Raw genomic sequence first — 19,065 nt, 5'->3', positions numbered from 1 at the left:
TCCCCCTTCCCAATCAGACTACATTATCACGCATTTGAGAAAGAATTCCTTGATGTTTAGTTTTTGTTGTCACTATTTTATGGTGGATATATATGTTTTTGAGAGGTACAAAACGCAGTGCCTTATCTCAGCCATTCTCAGGCCTCACAGCATAATGGTGACTAATGAGGTTCTAACACCTGTGATGGGTGTTGGCGGATCTTGGAGTAGAGGAGCTAGCCACTCCTCCAACTTGTGGCGCTTGACAAGCTGTTCTAACCCCAGAGCGATCCAGTTGCTTACATCCTAATGTAGTGATATGGGAGGTAGCAACGAGTGAAAAAGTTGGATAGATGGTCATTGACTCGTGTCTGTTCGACTCCATTCACTCTACACGGATCAGTGCTCAACCATTATTCATAGTTACATCAAATGGATCAGGTGATGTATACTTGTTAAACCAGTTAGCCACTAACATATTCTAATAAAGTAATAATCATGCGCACAATTTTGCAATCCATCAATCAACCATACAACTCTATATGTTTGCTTTTCCAAAGAACATATAAACATGCTGGAATTTTGGAAGAGATGAAACAATAATATTCATTGTGAAGCCAAAATTTACAAAACAATGATGAAATTTAGGAACTAGATGTTTTTAACTCGAAAAACATAGCTCTGTGAAAAAATTGTTCTCTAGCTAGCACCCTAACTTGCTTCATGTACACATCTAAACTTATCACACCTTGTTCAAGAGCCTTGTCCAAAGCATATAGGACATCGTCTAATGCCTTGCTTGCAGCCTTAAACTCAACCATCTTCGACTTGTCGCCAACTATTTGAACATGAGCAGTTGAAGAAGCATTCTGGCTGATTCTCAACCAATCTGACAGCTTATCATTATACTCTTCCACTTCTGCCACACTTTTTTCAAGATTGTCGCGTTCATCCTTTAATAAACTAATATAACCATCTATAACATCACCTCTTTCTTTCAGCTTCGCTTGGTTGTTAGACTCTCTCTCGATATCATTTCGAGTTTGAACATTCAAGGCAGCCAAATCATCAGAAATCTTCCTGACAAGATCATCTATGATAGTCTCTTTCACATCTAAATCATCATAAAACTTCGCATCTAGATCATCTTGGATTGTCGCTTTCAATGTAGTGTCGGGCAGGCAAGGATGCTCAAGTTGAAAAAGGTCTATAAGGTTGTGTACAAGGTCACATAGGTTACTCTTTTTTTGGTCCCAATCTAATATGTAAGGTGTTGTAACAACACCAGAAGGATCAACAAATGGATGGTTTTCGCGAATTGGACACTCCGGGTTTGATGGTATAAAGATCATAGGAGACACCAAAGGGTAATTTTCATGAAGCCAAATAATGAGAGGAACATCAGGTAAGAAATCCGAGACATGAAGAAAGCCATTAACGTTCAAAAGATTCATAGTAGTACCATCAAAATGATCAAATTTGTTAGTTGATGGTATTAAACAGGGAAAGTCTTGGAAATGTTTAAGAAAATGTTTTCGGATTAACCATTTTTGGAGAGGATTATAAGAGAGCTCAAATGAACAACTTTCAAAGAGGGCAGTGTCTATAAACTCCATTGAAGATGTTGATTTCATGGCTTAAAATACATAAAAATATGGTTTTATGATATAATATATAGTTTCAGAAGTAAATGTTTAAGGGGCTCATTATATCATGGACTGCCAATTTATAAATAATCTTAAGGGCTAAGATTATACCAAGTCATCTACCATTTAGTAGTATTTAACTAAGTGGCCTTGACCAAGATAACAACCAGCTTAGTTATAGTCTTTTAATATTCATTAGTCAAGAATTAAGATTTGTTTACGCGCTTATCCATTGATTATGAGTGTAAGGACTAAGGAAGAATAAAGATAGCGTCTTTTGTAATATTTAGGGACATTTCCTCCAAATTTCTACACCATCGGAATATACAAAATTATACTTTCGTATTTTTTTTTAGTGTGTTTAAAAAGATAGAATCGATAATTTGACAGTGATATTGACATCAGTTTGCTTCAATGGTACGGAGTATGACTAACTAGTTGCATGATCTAATTTAATTAACTAGTTTATCTACAAGTACAGAGTACATAACTACCAGTAATCACTTGACATTTAAATACTCTCTAGTTAAAGTCTTAAAGATAGATAAGTGTCAAAACATGAACACTCATTTCGTATTCTCATACACACGTATTCTAATGCAATACTTACACCAATAATATCATTAATCAATAACATAACACTAAAACAGACACCAGGAATGACACGTGTCACTTCCTGGTACTGTTTTTTCCCTCCAAAACTCCCCCTCCCCTTTCGGCAAAGAATCTTTTATTTTTAAAATATTTGTATAATACAACTATAATAATTTTATTCCAAATCTTATGTATTATCTTTACATAAAATGGATTTCTTTTTATTTCGTTTTCTTAATTCTTCCATACACATTTACCTGAAATATTATTCCAACTCTTTATAAATTATAGAAAAAGTGAGCCACTGGTTCAGACACAAAATACAATCATTACCGCCTGGACATCTTTTAGACGGAGTATTATTGAATTTTGCCCAAAAAGTTATAATAAAATTGATTCATATAATTGATATTAAAGAAATTACCTTAAAACATCACTTTAATTTTTTTTTTTTTTTTTTTTTTTTTTTTTTTTTTTTTTACATATTTCTAATATTTTGTTTCTTAGACTAATGGAGTATTAGATATGACTATGAAATAAATGTTGTGTTTGACAGCTATATCATATGTCTAATTCTAAGAAAATATCAATCAATTTTTTGTTATTATGTAATTAAATAAATTAATATCTTAGTAATTACAAAAAAAATTATTCTCTTTTGCTGAAATATTTGATTGATATAATAAATTTATTACATTCAACATTATAAATAAGTTGCATAGTAAAAGATATGTCGGACGTAGTGAAAAGTGACATCTTCTTGTGTATCCTTTTTTTTTCGATAAATAGCTATCATCTACAAATAAACTTTTATGGTAATAAACAAACAATAATCATAGGATAGCTTCAAACACAATTTTATATAATAATAATAAAGAGCGACGATATCATGTAGAGCATCAATTCATAAACAGAAAATGTACTATTAATAATATAGGTTAGTGTTGCCTAATTGTGGATTATTATTGCCTTTAATGGTCCGAGTAGTATTTATTTCTATTGAAATTATTTTATTGGATATAAAGGTGATATATTATTTGTAATTTATGTATTTACATGTATGTTGTGCTAATAGTTTTACCGTAGATTTTATTCTGTTGTTTGATTAGTATTTTCATGTTTATTAAAGGACATTTATAAATAAGTCTTTAATCATATAGTCGCTAGATTGTATAGTTTTATTAGGAATAATATGCATTATAATTAATGTATATATAATGTATACTAGTTTTAAATATTTACAACACAACTAATCAACAATTATTTTTTTTCTCAATTGTAACTTTAATAATTTTTTCCTTAATATTATTTTTCTATATGCATTGCATTTGTTTATTTTATATGAGTTGCCTTATTTTATATTATATCACAATTAATTATGGGAAAAAGATTATTATTTGTGTAAGAAAAAAAATAAATTATTACTACTGTGCATCGCAGGAGCATTAATCTAGTTATCACTAAAACAAAGTTGATTACATAAATAGCAAAAAGTCAAAACGTTTTACTCGAAATAGTAATTTTTAGAGACGGATAAAGTACAGTCAAGGACTCCACAACTCCACATCACCGTGAGTTGAAATCAGATAATTTCCTTCACGGCTTCACGTCACATCGGCTAGCCTGCCTAATAATTTGCGATGGACTCTCATCCATCTCACCTGAACCCCACCACCACCGTCGCCGGAGCTCGTTCCCGGAGTTCCCACTCGCACTCGCAATCCCAATCTCCTTCCCACTCCTCCGCCTCCGTCTCCGCCGCAACCTCCTCACTCCACCACCACCCTCACCACAACAAACGCAAACGCCCTCCTCCTCCCACCACCACCACCAACGACGCTCCTCCTCCCTCTTCCTTCCTCTCCGCCGACACCACCGACGATCTCGACTCCATCTCCGCCGCTACTCCCGCCGATAACTCCTCCGATGACGCCGCAGCCGCTACTCCCGCCGATAACGACGACGACGATGACGACGATAATGATAACTTTCCTCCTAATGATTCCTCCTCTATTCGTACCTTTACTGCCGCTCGCCTCGACGGTGCGCCGAGGAGTACTAAGCTTAGTAAGGTTGATGGCGGTTCGGTGAAGGTTGAGGTTCCTGATTCTGCGAAAGATGGCGCGAATTCTGGTGGAGGTGCTGTTCCTGTTGGTCCTGCTAATGCGAGTGGTGTGACGGTGAAGGAGGATCCTGTGAAGAGTATTTTTACGGAGAATATTCAGACTAGTGGTGCTTATAGTGCTCGAGAAGAAGGTTTGAAGCGCGAGGTATATTTGAAAATTTTATCACCATTTTAGCTAATTGCTGCAATTTTGGTTGATTCATTGCAAATTTAGTTGATTGATTAGGTGATGCAACAGTTTTATGTGTAAATTTTGGCTCGAATCGAGTTATTTCATCCAGTTAGGTTATTCTGCTGTATAAATTGGATTCATAGTTCATTGTTGCAGAATTTGGGAGCTGCATTAAATAATTTTGGATGCAAGGAAGAAACATTTTACCTAGTCTTTTAACAAACTACAATGATGCTGTTGTAATGTTGTTTGTTTTAATGGCTAATTGAACATATTTTGGGGCGCTAATCGAATGTAGTTTTGGTAGACTCAGTTGAACTAGAGGGCATCAACTTGGTGAACTTATGATGAGCTCATGAGCATGAGCTATAAGTTAGGATACACTCGTATTAAGGTTTACTAAATGTTGGTTAAGTGCCGAAAAGAACTTTGCTTTTAGTGTGATTTATGATTTGGTTGGCACTAAAGCAGTATGGATTTATCAATTGAGGTTTAATAGTAACTCACCGGTACTTGTACAAGTGTGTATATTACTCTCATGTGTTTTTCCAATACATAAGTTCCTTGAAACGTTATTTAGTCAGGTAGGCACTGTGATTGCTGAACTCTTCTTTCAGGGTTTATTTTTAATTATTAATATTCAGGGAGCATTGTTCTTATTGTAATATTATTTGGGGTAAGGACTTTGTGCAATCTTATATTAGTGTATATTGTTTTCACTTGCAAACTTGTTAACTTAATTGAACCACACTTATCTTTACATATTAGCTCTGTACAGAACTTATTTAACATTGTTAGCTCAAACCTAAACATATCTGAGCTGAATTTATAATGTCTTTAAATGAAGCTTGAACATACTGAACTGGGTATATCTTTACTTGTTATCCTCAGAATGAATTAGTAACCTTGAATCTTAACTTTTAAGCAGTGAACTGAACTTAAATAGCGCAGTACTGAACATATATAAATTGGCTGCATAATATTGTTTTTCTGTATGTGCAGTAGCCTTATCCCTATCTGGTTGTATCAGAAAGGCTTAACTTCATTCAATATGTACAGTTTAAGCCATTACTTTTAATGGTCTGTTTTAGGTTGTAGACCAGATTGATACTAAAAATTGCCCATGGTTACAGTAAATATACCTTGATCTAATAACCTTAATAAATTGTTAGGTCATGCTACACCAGCAAAGAAAACATACAGACTGTTGTCCTATAGAAAACTTGTGTTTACATTGGTCTTGATATTCAAGTTTTACTTCTCTGGATGGCTTTTCATCTTCTTTTTATTATTTTTTTTTATTTTTTTTTTATTTTTTATGAAGAAATCTATCTGAATCTTGCAGGAGGAGACGGGAAAACTTAGATTCTTATGTCTTTCAAATGATGGAGTTGATGAGCATATGGTTTGGTATCTTAATATTACTCACTGGGTGCTTATATGAACAAAAAAATTTATTTGTAGTTGTAAATATATGATGTGATGACCAATGTTGAAATTTTTGTTTTTGGTTATTCAGGCTGATAGGTCTGAAAAATATATTTGCTAGGCAACTTCCTAACATGCCAAAGGAATACATTGTTCGTCTTGTTATGGACAGGTATGCCCATATGTGTGATTTTTGCAGAGTTAATTGCAAATTTATAAATGCTCCTACTGATTTTCTATCCATAAAAGTCATAAATCTTCCGCAAAAAGGTCCCTGTTCTGTATAGAGAGAGATTGATAAAGGAAATGGGTGAGGGAGAGGATATACTGCAAATTTGCATTTCATTCCAGACCTTACCAAGTTGCTGATGCTTTATAGGACAACCATTATCGTGCTGAATTTTTTGCAGAAGCCATAAATCTGTGATGGTAATCAGACGTTCAACTGTTGTTGGTGGCATCACTTACCGTCCATACAAGAGGTAAATGCTATGTTCAGGTTATTCAATTATCTTCTATTCTGGATCCCATTCTTTATTGTACATCTGAATGTTACATAAATTTTCTTTATAGGAGAAAATGAGTTATAATTTTTTGTAAGATATTGGTGCTGTGTAACTCGGTGATACTGATACATGGAAAAGGAAAGCATACTAACAGAAAAACAAAATACACAATTTTCCAAAAAATTCAAAAAATGCAAAGAGTTGGAAAATAAATTATTTTTATATTATAAAAAAATTTCTGCTTAGTAACGTGATAGTAGTAATTTTTATCAGAATTAGTTTGGGTTTGTTTAAACTATAAAGAGACTATTAGAAAGAATAGGTCATTTGGGACCATTAAGATTCATAAACTTGCTGGTCATTTAGAAGCAGAAACATGACCTTTTAAGGTTTTATGCTTTCCTATAGAGTGTAAAAGAAGACAAATAAAATTGGAATTGACAGATTTGTTAAGCAGTGGGTTTATGTTAAGCAGATTTGCTTGACAGATTTGCTTCTGCTGCTGCTGTTGTTGTCTCAAAGGACCTTCATTCTTTGTGCCATTTTTTACTATATTAGCATGACCTATCTATATTAGGTGCACTGATGCAAGTTCTTACAATATTCTCAATTTCCTTCTCTTGCTTTGTTGTGTGTGCAAAACCACTTCTGCAGAGGTGATTGGTTCATTTATAGCTTTTGACTGTATTGTCTGTGGTATGTTACAGCCAAAAATTTGGGGAGATAGCGTTCTGTGCTATTACTGCTGACGAACAAGTAAAAGGCTATGGCACTAGACTTATGAATCACCTAAAACAGCATGCTCGCGATATTGATGGATTAAGTCATTTTCTCACTTATGCAGACAATAATGCTGTTGGTTATTTCATCAAACAGGTAAAGCTATCATCCATGATTGTTTTAGTGGCGTTATTGATTGAATGAGATTTAATGGTTATCATGATCTTAGGAAACAACAAAAATTCATCCACATATGCCTTATTACTTCATCAAAATGAATGATTTGGATCAAACTAGCTAGAGCTCTGTTCTCCTCAACTTATCATCATTACCTTTTTAAAAGTTTGAGTTAACTCTTATAAATAGCGTTTGGACAATTATACCCTCTAAAATATTTATTTACTTATTTTCCCTCATTAATGTTAATTGCTTTTCTTTTTTTTACTCTTAAGAATAGTGTGCTTACATTTATACCCCTAAAAATATTTGTTTATATAATTTCCCTCATTAATCCTACCAATAACTAAAGTTATGACATAAGGCTAAATCGAATGAACTCCCCGGACATAACTAGCTGATGCGAGCGCCAACCACCCTAGTTGTAAATAATTTTCAGTAAGAACAAGCTTGTTTTCAGCAAATTGAATTGTGGAAACGTGTAAAATACAAGTTAGGGAAGACTAAAGCAAAAATAAGTTTGGTTTGGCAAAAATAAGTAAACTCAGCAAAAATTAGTTTTTTTTAGCAATAATAAGTTTAGTTCAGCAAAAATAATCTGAGAAGAGCCTAAGTTGGAGGAATTAGATACTCTAAACATGCCTCTTTCCATTCCATGTGTATGGTTTGTTCTATTGTCAAGTGGAGTAGTAAAACATCCACATGGTACATGAAAAATTAGAAATTATGATGGGTTCTGGGTCTTCTTAATTTCTTATATAGGCCAATTTGATTTAAATGAAGCTAAATGTATCTGTTAAGTATCTAATAATGTTTTCTTATCTAGCCTGTCAAGTAGTGTCATTAATGATTCTTGTGAATTATGGCCTGAGATTTTGGACCTCTAAAATTGTGTGTGTGTGTGATTTATTTTGTTGAGATTAGCGTCACTGGGGTAAACTAAGGTAAACCTGCTGATGAATGATGAATCAACCTTCCAATTTAGGGTATTTTGTTTTTCTACGGATTAAAAGTAAAGAACGTATATTACATATGGCTTAGCCTTATGCTGAAATTTGTTGTTTTTATTGGAGAGGAAAACTGCTTATTTCACTTTAAAGACAGCTGGCCCATAAATACATATGGTGAAACATCTGTCAGACAATGAAATTCCCTACACTGCTCAACACCAACAGGTGCTGACTTTGCAAGGTGATATAAACTACAAAATTCCCACCCCTTTTCCCATGAGAACAAAACTTGAAATCAAACCAAGAACAAGAAGAACCTCATACTGAACTTATGAACATGTAATTATAATATGGGCCTCAGCTGTAAAAAAGAATTGGATTCAGACTCTTGTACAATTCAAACTTTTTTTTTTTTTTTTTTTTTTTTTCCGTCTGGTGTTTTTCAACTGACTGATACTGCATTTTTCTGTAATTCATTTTTTTTTTTTCCTTTTTACTTTAATTTTCCTTGGATTAGTAGCTGACATTGTCCCAATTTCATATTCTGTAGGGGTTTACTAAAGAAATCTCCTTGGAGAAGGACATATGGCATGGGTAAGTTTTTCAAGCTGCACCACTTGTATGTATGGGAGTTGGGAAACAAAGTTTTATAAGTAAATGAATTTTGTTACCATCTTCCTTGTATCTCTGTCTTCTACTGTTGTGGATTGATTGGCTAATTTGTTTAGTATTTTTTTTTTAATATTTATTTATACCTTTATGTATTATTGTGTCATCCTTAAGGTACATTAAAGATTATGACGGAGGAATCCTTATGGAATGCAAAATGGATCCTAAGCTTCCGTATACAGATTTGTCAACCATGATCCATCGTCAGAGACAGGTAGCAAACTTCAAACCTGCATATGTAGCTTTGGCACAGTAACTCCATCTCTTATGTTGTTTTCTGGTTTATAGTTATTCGACTATGCCAAATGGTATAAGCAACTATATAAGCTCTCCATGCCAACATTTCTCTGGTATAATGTTAAGGAGCTATTTAGGATTTTATTTCTCATACACGCATGTATTCATAGGCGATAGGTTTGCTCATTTTTGTAGCCTCTAAAAAGCTTAACCTACAACTAGTTGGATATGTGGTAATCATTTTTTGTGAATAGAACAAAGGGTGTAAAAAGTTATTTTTGGTAACAGGAATGAAAGTTATCATTCTTACATCTGTATTTGGTACACAAGTATTAGAAAAGGGGATGGGGTGAAAATAACTAAAAATAACATTTGCATTAAGTTATGATTTAATATGGAAACTATTCCTCTAGTCCCACGACTCCCACCCCTACTTTCTAAAATCCAGCCCTTCCATTGGTGATAATACTGGTTGGAGTTGATTCCCTCTCCATCCCCTTGCCATTTTCCTCTCCCTTGTACTAAGCACATATTTTGTAGGAATCAATCCCTTGTTAGAGTAGTTTCTAGTTTCCTACTCCTGACTCCTCATTTCCGCATACCAAATGAGCCATAAAAGTACTTTCCTCAGGTGGAAAATTTGCTGTGTTAGTTTGGGCTTTTTAAAATTTAGTTTGATAGTTCTTTTTCTGTTGGAATACCACATTTTCTTTAAATAACGTCATTGTTTGGGTGATGCAGGCCATTGATGAGAAAATCCGAGAGCTCTCTAATTGTCATACTATTTACCCTGGAATTGATTTTCAGAAGGTAATCTCACAACTTTAACTTTTAATAGGCATGATTGCACTGAAGTGATGTTAGTCTTCGAGCCTTAGCAAATTATGCAAGGCAAAGTCACATGCCTTGGTGAAGTGAGGCGCATGTTTCCTTTAATTTTGAAAATGCTATTATATCAAAGATTGTTTTACTCAATCATCATGTGTGACTCACTAAACTAGCAATAGAAGTCACTATTTTTTTAGTAATTTTTGAGGACAAAAAAGATGCTTTAAGATTCACTGTTTTCCTTGTTATCACATCACTACACAAGGTTAACTGAGATGAAAATCGAATCAGGTGTGCAGAGGCACACTACTCAATCTCAATGAGCTTCTAGGCTTCCTAGAGGCAATCATTTTTTGCGCCTCCTGACACTTTTTAATGACCTGCTAGAGAGGTCTAGCCTATACCATTGCCGTTCTGATATTAAAAGATTCTGAGTTTTAAAGATATTAAGCAGTGAAGGCATGAGTGATTATTCTCGGGTCATGTTTATTAGGAATTGTTCAAAGGCATTATTCTCAGGACATAAACTGAAAGAGACAATGGAGTTTGTTGCTTATTTTGGAGACAGCATGGACTCTTTTTTATTTATCATTTACTTAGTCTTAATTGTGTGTACACATGGAACTATGAGAGACAGCTTATTTCTAGAAGTTATTTTTTCAAGTGCTGTATAATCCTTTGATCATGCACTCAGAATTTATCTAACTATGTAGTATATTGTTCAGAAGGAGGCTGGTATCCCCAAAAAGGTCTTCAAAGTCGAGGATATTCCAGGATTGAGTAAGTAGTGTCAATCTTTTCTGCACTTTGTGATGCATATCTCTATATGTTTTCATGACTCAAATGATTGATGTATAATATTCTCTGATTAATTTCCTTTCTCTGAGCTTTTGGATTCTTCTTTCAACCTACTGCTTGTAAATTGTTTTGCATCGATAACCTAAATATATCAGATAACATGGGATTATGTCAACCACTCATCCATTGTTTTCTCAAAAGCCCTCCATAGTTATTTATGCTCTTTTCTACCAATCCTTTCTCTGAATGTTTTAGATTCTTTAGTGTTTTTTTTTTTTTTTTTTTTGGGCTGTCTGTATATTTAACTAGAATATATGTCGGACCAATATCTCTGCAAGCATAGAGAATAATCCTGCTGTTGTACACCTAATAGGGAATGCTTATAATAGCGCCTATAGCAGACTCTGGAAGTATTTTGGATTTGTACTTTATATGAATTTTGTTATAGTGCATAATCAAAACGGACATATGGAGTTCCGGCTTTCTGATTGGCTTGACACTTGGTATTGATTTTCTATGCTGAATCTATGTTTAGTGTTTTGTGCTGGTAGTTGATTTTTGGTGTTCATGTTGCTTCTTTCTTTGTCCTTGCTTATATTCTTCAGCGTGTGAGGCGCTTATTTTATACACCCTCTGTTTGGGAAGAATTAAAGCATTTTATAACTAAGAACATATTCTTTCAGAAGACAAAACCGCAGCACCACTTGTAAAGCTAGTATGTTATCAGGTCTAATAGATTTACTATTGCAGTGATAATGTTATTAATAAAAACTACAAGCACAAATATCGTGATTTATAATTGATATTGTTAATATATGTTATTATAGGAGAGGCTGGGTGGACACCTGAACAATATGGACATTCAAGGTTTAAACCTTCAATTGCTTCTGGGGACAATGCCTCATATCAGAAATCTCTTACTGCATTCATGCGCTCACTCTTGAAGGTTAGTTTTCTGCTTGTGCATATTTTTGGCATTTTTTTGCTTGCTCTGTTGCAGTGTTTGTAAAGGTTCAAGGCTAAGGCATATGGGTCCGTGAGCTTTAGGTGCAAAGCACGGGCATGAGGCTCACTTTTAAATATTAAAGATTCTATGCTGAAATTTTGGTTGCAGACCATGGACTCTAGATTGTACCCAGCGAGCTTTTGTTTGTTACTTTGTTGTAATGTGCTCTTGTATGCCTTGATGAAAATACCCTCTTAGGACCTTTTCTAAGTGCTTGGGCACCATCGCAAGGTGTGCCTTTTCAAAGATTACTCTGTAGTGTTAATTGGAGTTGAACTGGGTCAAGCTCCTGCTTGGAATAAAAGGCTTAAATTCAGCTTCAGGTGCCCTGAAGCTACTATGCTGTGGACTTAGACATCTATATCTAATGGAATCTGCTTAAAACCTTTTTGACAATAAAGAAACTATGATAAACTCGTAAAGGTTAGGAAAAAAAAAACAATGAAAATCAAGTTGAGCCAATCTTAGCCATGTGTTTTGCACCACTTACTAGACTTGGGCTCAATAAAGCTCAAGGACCGTGGCAATGAGCTCAAGTGAAGCTTTGTCCAAGGTTGTCTTGGGGCTTGTCATACCGTTTTGGGTGCAATAAGGCCAGTAACTGTCGTAGTATACACCTGAACTCCAGTCATTATCTCCTCGTTCATTTAGATGTTTGCTCTACTTGCCTTTTGCACATCTGGCTGCACTTATTTTATCTGGCAGGGACCTGTAAAGCTATAAGATCAGTCTAAGCATTAATAAATTCGCTATGGTTGTGATGTATGCTACACCCTTGCCATGATTTACTCCTTTGATGCTTAAAATAATGCTAAAGCCTTGCATAAATAGTAATAAGTATGTTATATTTAGATAAGTTATACGCATGACCATCCTGATACCTGGCCATATAAGGGACCAGTTCCTTAAATCTTAATCTGAATGTGGTGTAACGCCCTCTCCCTGGTTTTCTTTTTTTGATGCTTGAATAACACTGAAGTACTGAGTAGTTTTGTGATGATACATTTTCCTCTCCTAAACAGTCTATGCAAGACCATCCTGATGCTTGGCCATTTAAGGAACCAGTTGATGCTCGTGACGTTCCCGATTATTACGATATCATCAAGAATCCCATGGGTATGAGCAATTTCTTCAAACTTCTTTTGGCATTCCAGTAATCTTTTGTTTCCAGTTGAATTAGCTGGGTGACATGCATTGTTGCATGTTTCAACCAAACTGAAATTATTGCATTACTATTTATAAATTCCTTAAGTTCCTTTCATCAGTAATTCATCTCTGAGCAACTGGTGTATTTTATGATGTAACACTAGAATCACAAATTTTATGATGCAGACCTGAAAACAATGTCAAAGAGGGTGGATTCAGAAATATATTATGTGACATTTGAGATGTTTGTTGCTGATGCCCGGAGAATGTTTGAAAATGCACGCACCTATAACTCCCCAGAAACCATTTACTATAAATGTGCAACCAGGCATGTTTTTATCTGTTTATCATCATTTTCCACTTTAGTACACTATTATTTCCCCTGGAATTTTTGTTTATCTGGTTGATTTTTCAGGTTGGAGGCACATTTCACCAGTAAAGCAAATTTGCAAGCTGGAGTCCCATTTCTCAAGTAAAGCTCAAGCAGCTGTATAATCTGATCCAAAGACGCGGCCTTAGTAATGTGTATATATGCGAGATGGACATTAGTTAGAAACCCTAGATGACATACCAATTGCAGCTGTTGATGGACAATTGAACTTGTATACTATTAATATCATGGTATTGTTAAATTAGAATCCGATTGTTAAATTAGATATTAATGAATCTCATATTGGAAGCAGTTTATTTATGAAAAATAATTGATTGTAACTTTGTTAGTGTCATCAATTAATTTGTTGGTTTTACCTCTCAATGCTTGCTTATTTCGACAAGCTCCTAACTTCCATTAGCTTGTTCAAATTCTAGATCATCAGCGCATCTGCATGACAACACTATTTATTGTTTTGTCAATATTGATTGCCTTACAATTTACCAATGCTAGGGCTAAAAAGAGATCTTGGCAAAAGCAATTTATACTCCTGTCCAAAATCAATAGCTACATTATACTTTGTACATACTAACTCAGTTATCTTTAATAGTTGTGCACGCCCAACGTTGCATCTTTGCAATTAAAAGGAAATAGAGGTATTATATTGTTTTAGGTTGTTGGAAAAAAAAAGACGTTATGCCATTGAAATCAATTATAATCATGATTAGATTTTCTAATATGCCATTACCTAATGAATAGGGATATTTATGTAAAATTGGATTGTGAATTGTATACTACGTGAGTAACGTGAATTACGTGACAACTAATTCCAAACCGAGATAAGGTAATAGCGGTTTTGGGCCTTGATGAGGGTATAGAGACAACATAAAACCGATCCATTTAGCATCTACCACAGGATATTAATGATCCAACACATTTATAAATTTAAGAAAATAAATAAATTAATTAAAAAAAAATAAAAAGAGAGAGAGAGAGAGACTATCTCTGTTGCTCCGTCTAAATTTCGTACGAAAGAGAATCAGTGTTCATCATTCAATTGATTCAAGGTCAATTTTACTCCCGAATTCCTACTAAATTCCACCGTAATCAGAGCAATTTTCCCAGGTTTATCTCTCCACAATTCTTCAATTTTTATTAGTTTAATCTATAATGCGCAATTTATTTTTTTTAAAATTTCGATTCGATTCGATTCTATAAAATTACAATTGTTGCCTAAATGTCTTGTTATTGATGTTGATCGATTTCTAACATCTTCGATTTTATGCTCTTTGTTAGTCTTTGAAATTTTATTAGGTTTTTGATGATGATATGAGTTGTATTGATTGATTCTCATGAAATTGAAGTATTATCTTTCTTTGATTTTCAGAAATTTTGGTTGTTGACCTTGTTTGACTATGTCGAACAAACCTCAAATCCCTAATAAGAATTCTGCACTCATTGCTGTTATTGCTGATGAGGTATGCATTTATATATATTTTTTTTTTTTTTTTTTTTTTTTTTGCCCTTTGTATTTAGGTTACGGAGGTATAAATTTTAGTTTCGATGGTGTAATTTTGCAGCTGAACATTTAAGAAAGATGACATTTTGGGTTGACTGAGCGTGTCAATGAGGGCTAACTGGTTAAGTTTGCTTGTGCAATTATTATCATCAAATTGAAATTATTAATGCTTTAGCTTCAATCTTAGTGATCAATAGCTCAATGTGATATCGAGGGAGGGTGACTCGATGATACTATGGTGTTTTCTTGGAAGCATTGGTGGGATTGTGTTGCTGTTATCTTAGTAATTGCAACTCAGATGCTAATCAGATGACCTCTAAGAATTATGAATTTATGATCCTTCATATTTTAACGCTGATTGATGATGCAAGTTGGGTTAAGCTTTGTCTTATATCCTCTATTAGAGTTTTTCAATAATGATCAACTTTTTTTATTGGAATTTTGTTGATTTTGAAACAAGAAATTTGCATAATATAAGAGAGGCTAGATTTTGATCAAACCTGAATGTATTCCAAGTTCGAGCTAATTGGGATGTTTCCAAATTTCTATATAAGAGACACACCACATGGACTAATATAAAATCATGCTCTTGGGGTTGGAGCCTGTGGAGGGAAGTTGCTTACATCATGACAACCTCAAACTCTCGCTATAGTGAGATTTATGTTGGATTGTTGATGTTCTTTATAAGCTTATCTTATTAATTCCTTGCATGTAGGATACCATTACTGGCTTTTTGCTTGCTGGAGTTGGTAACGTTGATATCCGGAGGAAGACAAATTACCTGATTGTGGACAATAGTAAGTGCCTGAATCTTCAAAATGATATAACGCTTGTAGTCCAGTACTCTAGTGTGCTACAGTTGGAATCTCTTCTACCTTTTTTCCAACACTGAAAATTTTGTACCTTTGTTGAACATCAACTTGATTTGCATCTACTAGCCTAAAAAAAAATAGTCATGCAAATCAATCTATCTTATTGGTGAGTTGTATTCTATGTAACCTAAAAAAAAAAAAAAAGGGTGTTTTGTCTTTTAACCTTTGATGCCTTAATTTGAAAGTGTTGACCTTTACTGTCAACTTGTAAACGAGGCCTTGATGTGAAAAGGAAAAAAAAATAAAATAAAGAAAAGAAATTTTCGGTTGTTTTAACATGTAATTATGAAATGTATTGATTTTTCCCCCTTGTTTCCTATCATATGCTAAGCTTTTTTCATAATATATGAATAGTAAGATGAGATTGTGTCAGCGTACGATATTATTGTTAAATTTTCACAATAGTTTCAGCTTTGCTCTTAGTCTATTTATTTGTGGTATACTTTTGTCCCAAGTTATGACTACTCTACATTCAACCACTGTATAAGACAGGAGCTTGTGCCCCTGAACCCCAGGGCGAGCCAGACCCAGACAATTCATAATTTTCGTGTATTTAAATTGAGTTTTGTAAGCTGCTAATTTTACTCTTGGTTAACCTTTTTTATACAAAGTAATTTGGTACTGTTATCTCATTGACCCTATTTATCTTACTTAGAAACAACGGTAAAACAAATTGAAGAAGCGTTTAAGGAGTTCACAGCAAGGGAGGACATAGCAATCGTATTGATCAGCCAATATGTAAGTTTCAATTGCTGATTTAAGTTGTATTTATCTTTATTTGTCTAATTGTGATTGTTGCAATGGTAGATGCTCACTTGACTGTTCTATTGACTTGTAAGTGAAGTTGCATATTCTCTTCTCATTAATTAGAGTCTCTGAGTTTTAGTTAACTTAGTGCTACATATCAGGGGGAAGAGAGGAGGGGGGGGGGGGGATAAGAGACATGCCCCAGCTATGGATTTAATCAAAGAAGTCTATTATGTAGAGACTTATTCATGTTTGGCATTAAAATGTTCTTTTCCCCTCATTCAGTGTCTCCGCTGCCCGTGCACATTGGTGCTGCTGCCACTACCCAGCCAAGGCCTAGGCGCTGCTGCTTAAGCCAAGGCATGGAGGCTGGGTGCTTCTGCCCAAGTCAAAGCACGCCATGGCCTAGGCAAGGAGCATGGCATGAGGACTAGGCATAAAAAACACCTCATCCAAAAAAAATACACCTATTTTTGGCATTTGAGGGTAGCATGTTGGCTTGCCTTAGGGTGAAGGCAACAAATGGCCAAGGCTAGGCAACACAACTTCGCAAGGCAAAGCAAAACAAGGCATCTTAAGATATGATAATGAGGGGTCGATCAATTCCCGACACCAAATAGGCCTCTCGGGCCCTTTGGGGACCCTTGGAAGCACGTCAATTCATAACCTTGTTGAATAAAAAATATGTTATCTGAAGACCAAATTTAAAAAGTATACTACAAAAATCAGACCATTTTTAGGACCCAATGTCGAAAACTCAAGTGATGGTAAGGGAGGCATAATGTTGTTTGGAACCATACACAACAACTACTCGGCTACATAAAAGCCAATGGTGGCCTAATTGGTTAAAATGACCGTTTAAAAACAAAATGGATCGTTTTAACCACCCAAATGGCCTCCCGAGGTCTCATGTCCATGGGAAACACTCTGACCTCTTTCCTTTTGAGTCCCTAAAAAGTAAAAAATTATTCAAAACTGTAGGCTATAATCCACACTTTTGGATCAATTTAAAAAAAAAAAAAAAAAAAAATCAAAACTATAGTGAATGTGTGGGGTGTTCCCTAAGGTCATAAAAGTTGGTTTGAAACCATAAGAGACCCACTAATAGGTTTGAAAATGAGTTTGTTAACTTTGCCTCAATTAAATGGCTATTTCATAATTTTGTTGCATTGGTAGTCAAAGAGTTGCAACATATTGTTCCAATCACCAACTTGGCATCCCGGGGTTTCATTTACGTGCTGGGTTTGCTTCATTTGGTTATGAAACCCAAAGCTGCCCATTCATTACTTACCATAATGTTGTTGATTTAATCAAAGTTTATTTTTTTTTTCAATTGTAAGCTATAACATGACGTGGAATGTAATACCTGGTTTAGTATTTCTCTCTCTACCACGCCTTACAATTATATTCCTCCTGATATACTCAAGTATTTCTTGTGGTTAAAGGTGCATATTCTCTTCTCGTGTATTAGAGTCACTAAATTTTAGTTAATTCACTGTTATACATCAGTACTTCAAGTGGATAACTATAAGAATAGTATTGTCAACTGTAATATGATTCAGAGTGGAATATAAATTTTTGATTGTCTCCATATCAGGTCTTACATTATTATTGCTCCTGATATCTATTTCTTCTAAAAGAACTAGTGTGGTTAATATGATCTGCGCCTTCTCTCCCATCTTGTTATGAAGTGCTTCTATCTGATCCTTTGGTTGCCTTTTCCTTTCTTTTGATTGTGTGTATGTTTAAGCATTCTGCTTTGTTGCTCCCCCCCCCCCTCTCTCTCTCTCTCTCTCCGATTTTTGTTGCCCATAGTAAGCTCCATTTTCCCTGTTGCAGATTGCAAACATGATAAGATTTCTTGTTGATAGCTACAACAAACCAATTCCAGCAATTTTGGAGATCCCATCAAAGGACCATCCCTACGATGCTGCTCATGACTCAGTTCTTTCACGGGTGAAATACCTCTTCTCCGCTGAATCAGCATCCAGCAGATTTTAGACAGATGTTCGTCTAAATATTGAATGCTTTGAGTTTCTAGAACTGTTCACATTTTGAGTTGATATTCCATTCTTATGTTCTCAGAATAAGGTGTGTAATTAATTTATCACATTTGTATGTCAACCTTAAACGAGTTTGTTTCTGAACCAAATGAATTCAGCAATTCCATATTTATGCTCCATTCAGCATGGGTAACCATGTTTTTCTGTTTCAAACTTTTAATTGTCTAATCAACCAATACATACAAGCTATGCTTTTAGAGGGAGTGCATTGTTCAATGTATGCACTGGATGGCTACATTGAAGCGGATTGTGATGCATCAGAGATTGTTTTGGTCTATTAACATAGAATTTGGCATTACATTACCAACAAAAAAGTAAAACTCAATAGGTATTTTCTTACCAAAAAAATAAAAACTGTGAAAGTCACTCAGAAAACCAACTTTTCTGACAAATTTATAAGGTAAATCGGGGCAAGTTTTGCAGAATTTTGCACTGTACCGAACTAATAGAAGACTGCAAAAGGTATTATTACTGGAGCAAGTCACTTTACAAATTATAATCCCTGTGGAATTC

At 34.6% G+C, this 19,065-nt stretch overlaps 3 protein-coding genes across 3 annotated transcripts; 2 read left to right on the top strand and 1 right to left on the bottom strand.

Annotated features, from left to right (window-relative positions):
* Positions 1-623: 623 nt before the first annotated feature.
* On the bottom strand, positions 624-1,595 carry LOC110734620 (protein ELC-like). The gene has a single exon (XM_021914779.1). It carries the CDS (start codon positions 1,593-1,595, stop codon positions 624-626), a length of 972 nt encoding a protein of 323 aa, XP_021770471.1.
* Positions 1,596-3,767: 2,172 nt separating this feature from the next.
* LOC110734426 (histone acetyltransferase GCN5-like) lies at positions 3,768-13,735 on the top strand. The gene is made up of 13 exons (XM_021914580.1): positions 3,768-4,489; positions 5,862-5,926; positions 6,036-6,116; positions 6,355-6,426; positions 7,158-7,326; positions 8,848-8,891; positions 9,081-9,180; positions 9,945-10,013; positions 10,757-10,811; positions 11,657-11,775; positions 12,858-12,951; positions 13,168-13,309; positions 13,397-13,735. The coding sequence occupies exons 1-13, from the start codon at positions 3,860-3,862 to the stop codon at positions 13,455-13,457; spliced, it is 1,701 nt and encodes a 566-aa protein (XP_021770272.1). The 5' UTR covers positions 3,768-3,859; the 3' UTR covers positions 13,458-13,735.
* A 561-nt stretch (positions 13,736-14,296) lies between these two features.
* On the top strand, positions 14,297-18,705 carry LOC110734425 (V-type proton ATPase subunit F). The gene is made up of 5 exons (XM_021914579.1): positions 14,297-14,476; positions 14,739-14,829; positions 15,586-15,667; positions 16,398-16,480; positions 18,329-18,705. The coding sequence occupies exons 2-5, from the start codon at positions 14,767-14,769 to the stop codon at positions 18,488-18,490; spliced, it is 390 nt and encodes a 129-aa protein (XP_021770271.1). The 5' UTR covers positions 14,297-14,476; positions 14,739-14,766; the 3' UTR covers positions 18,491-18,705.
* The last annotated feature ends 360 nt before the right edge of the window (positions 18,706-19,065 follow it).

This window comes from Chenopodium quinoa, unplaced genomic scaffold, assembly GCF_001683475.1.
Source record: "Chenopodium quinoa cultivar QQ74 unplaced genomic scaffold, ASM168347v1, whole genome shotgun sequence".
Taxonomy (NCBI): domain Eukaryota; kingdom Viridiplantae; phylum Streptophyta; class Magnoliopsida; order Caryophyllales; family Amaranthaceae; genus Chenopodium; species Chenopodium quinoa.
The sequence above is the reverse complement of the archived record's forward strand: the minus strand, read 5'-3'. Positions and strand labels throughout refer to the sequence as shown.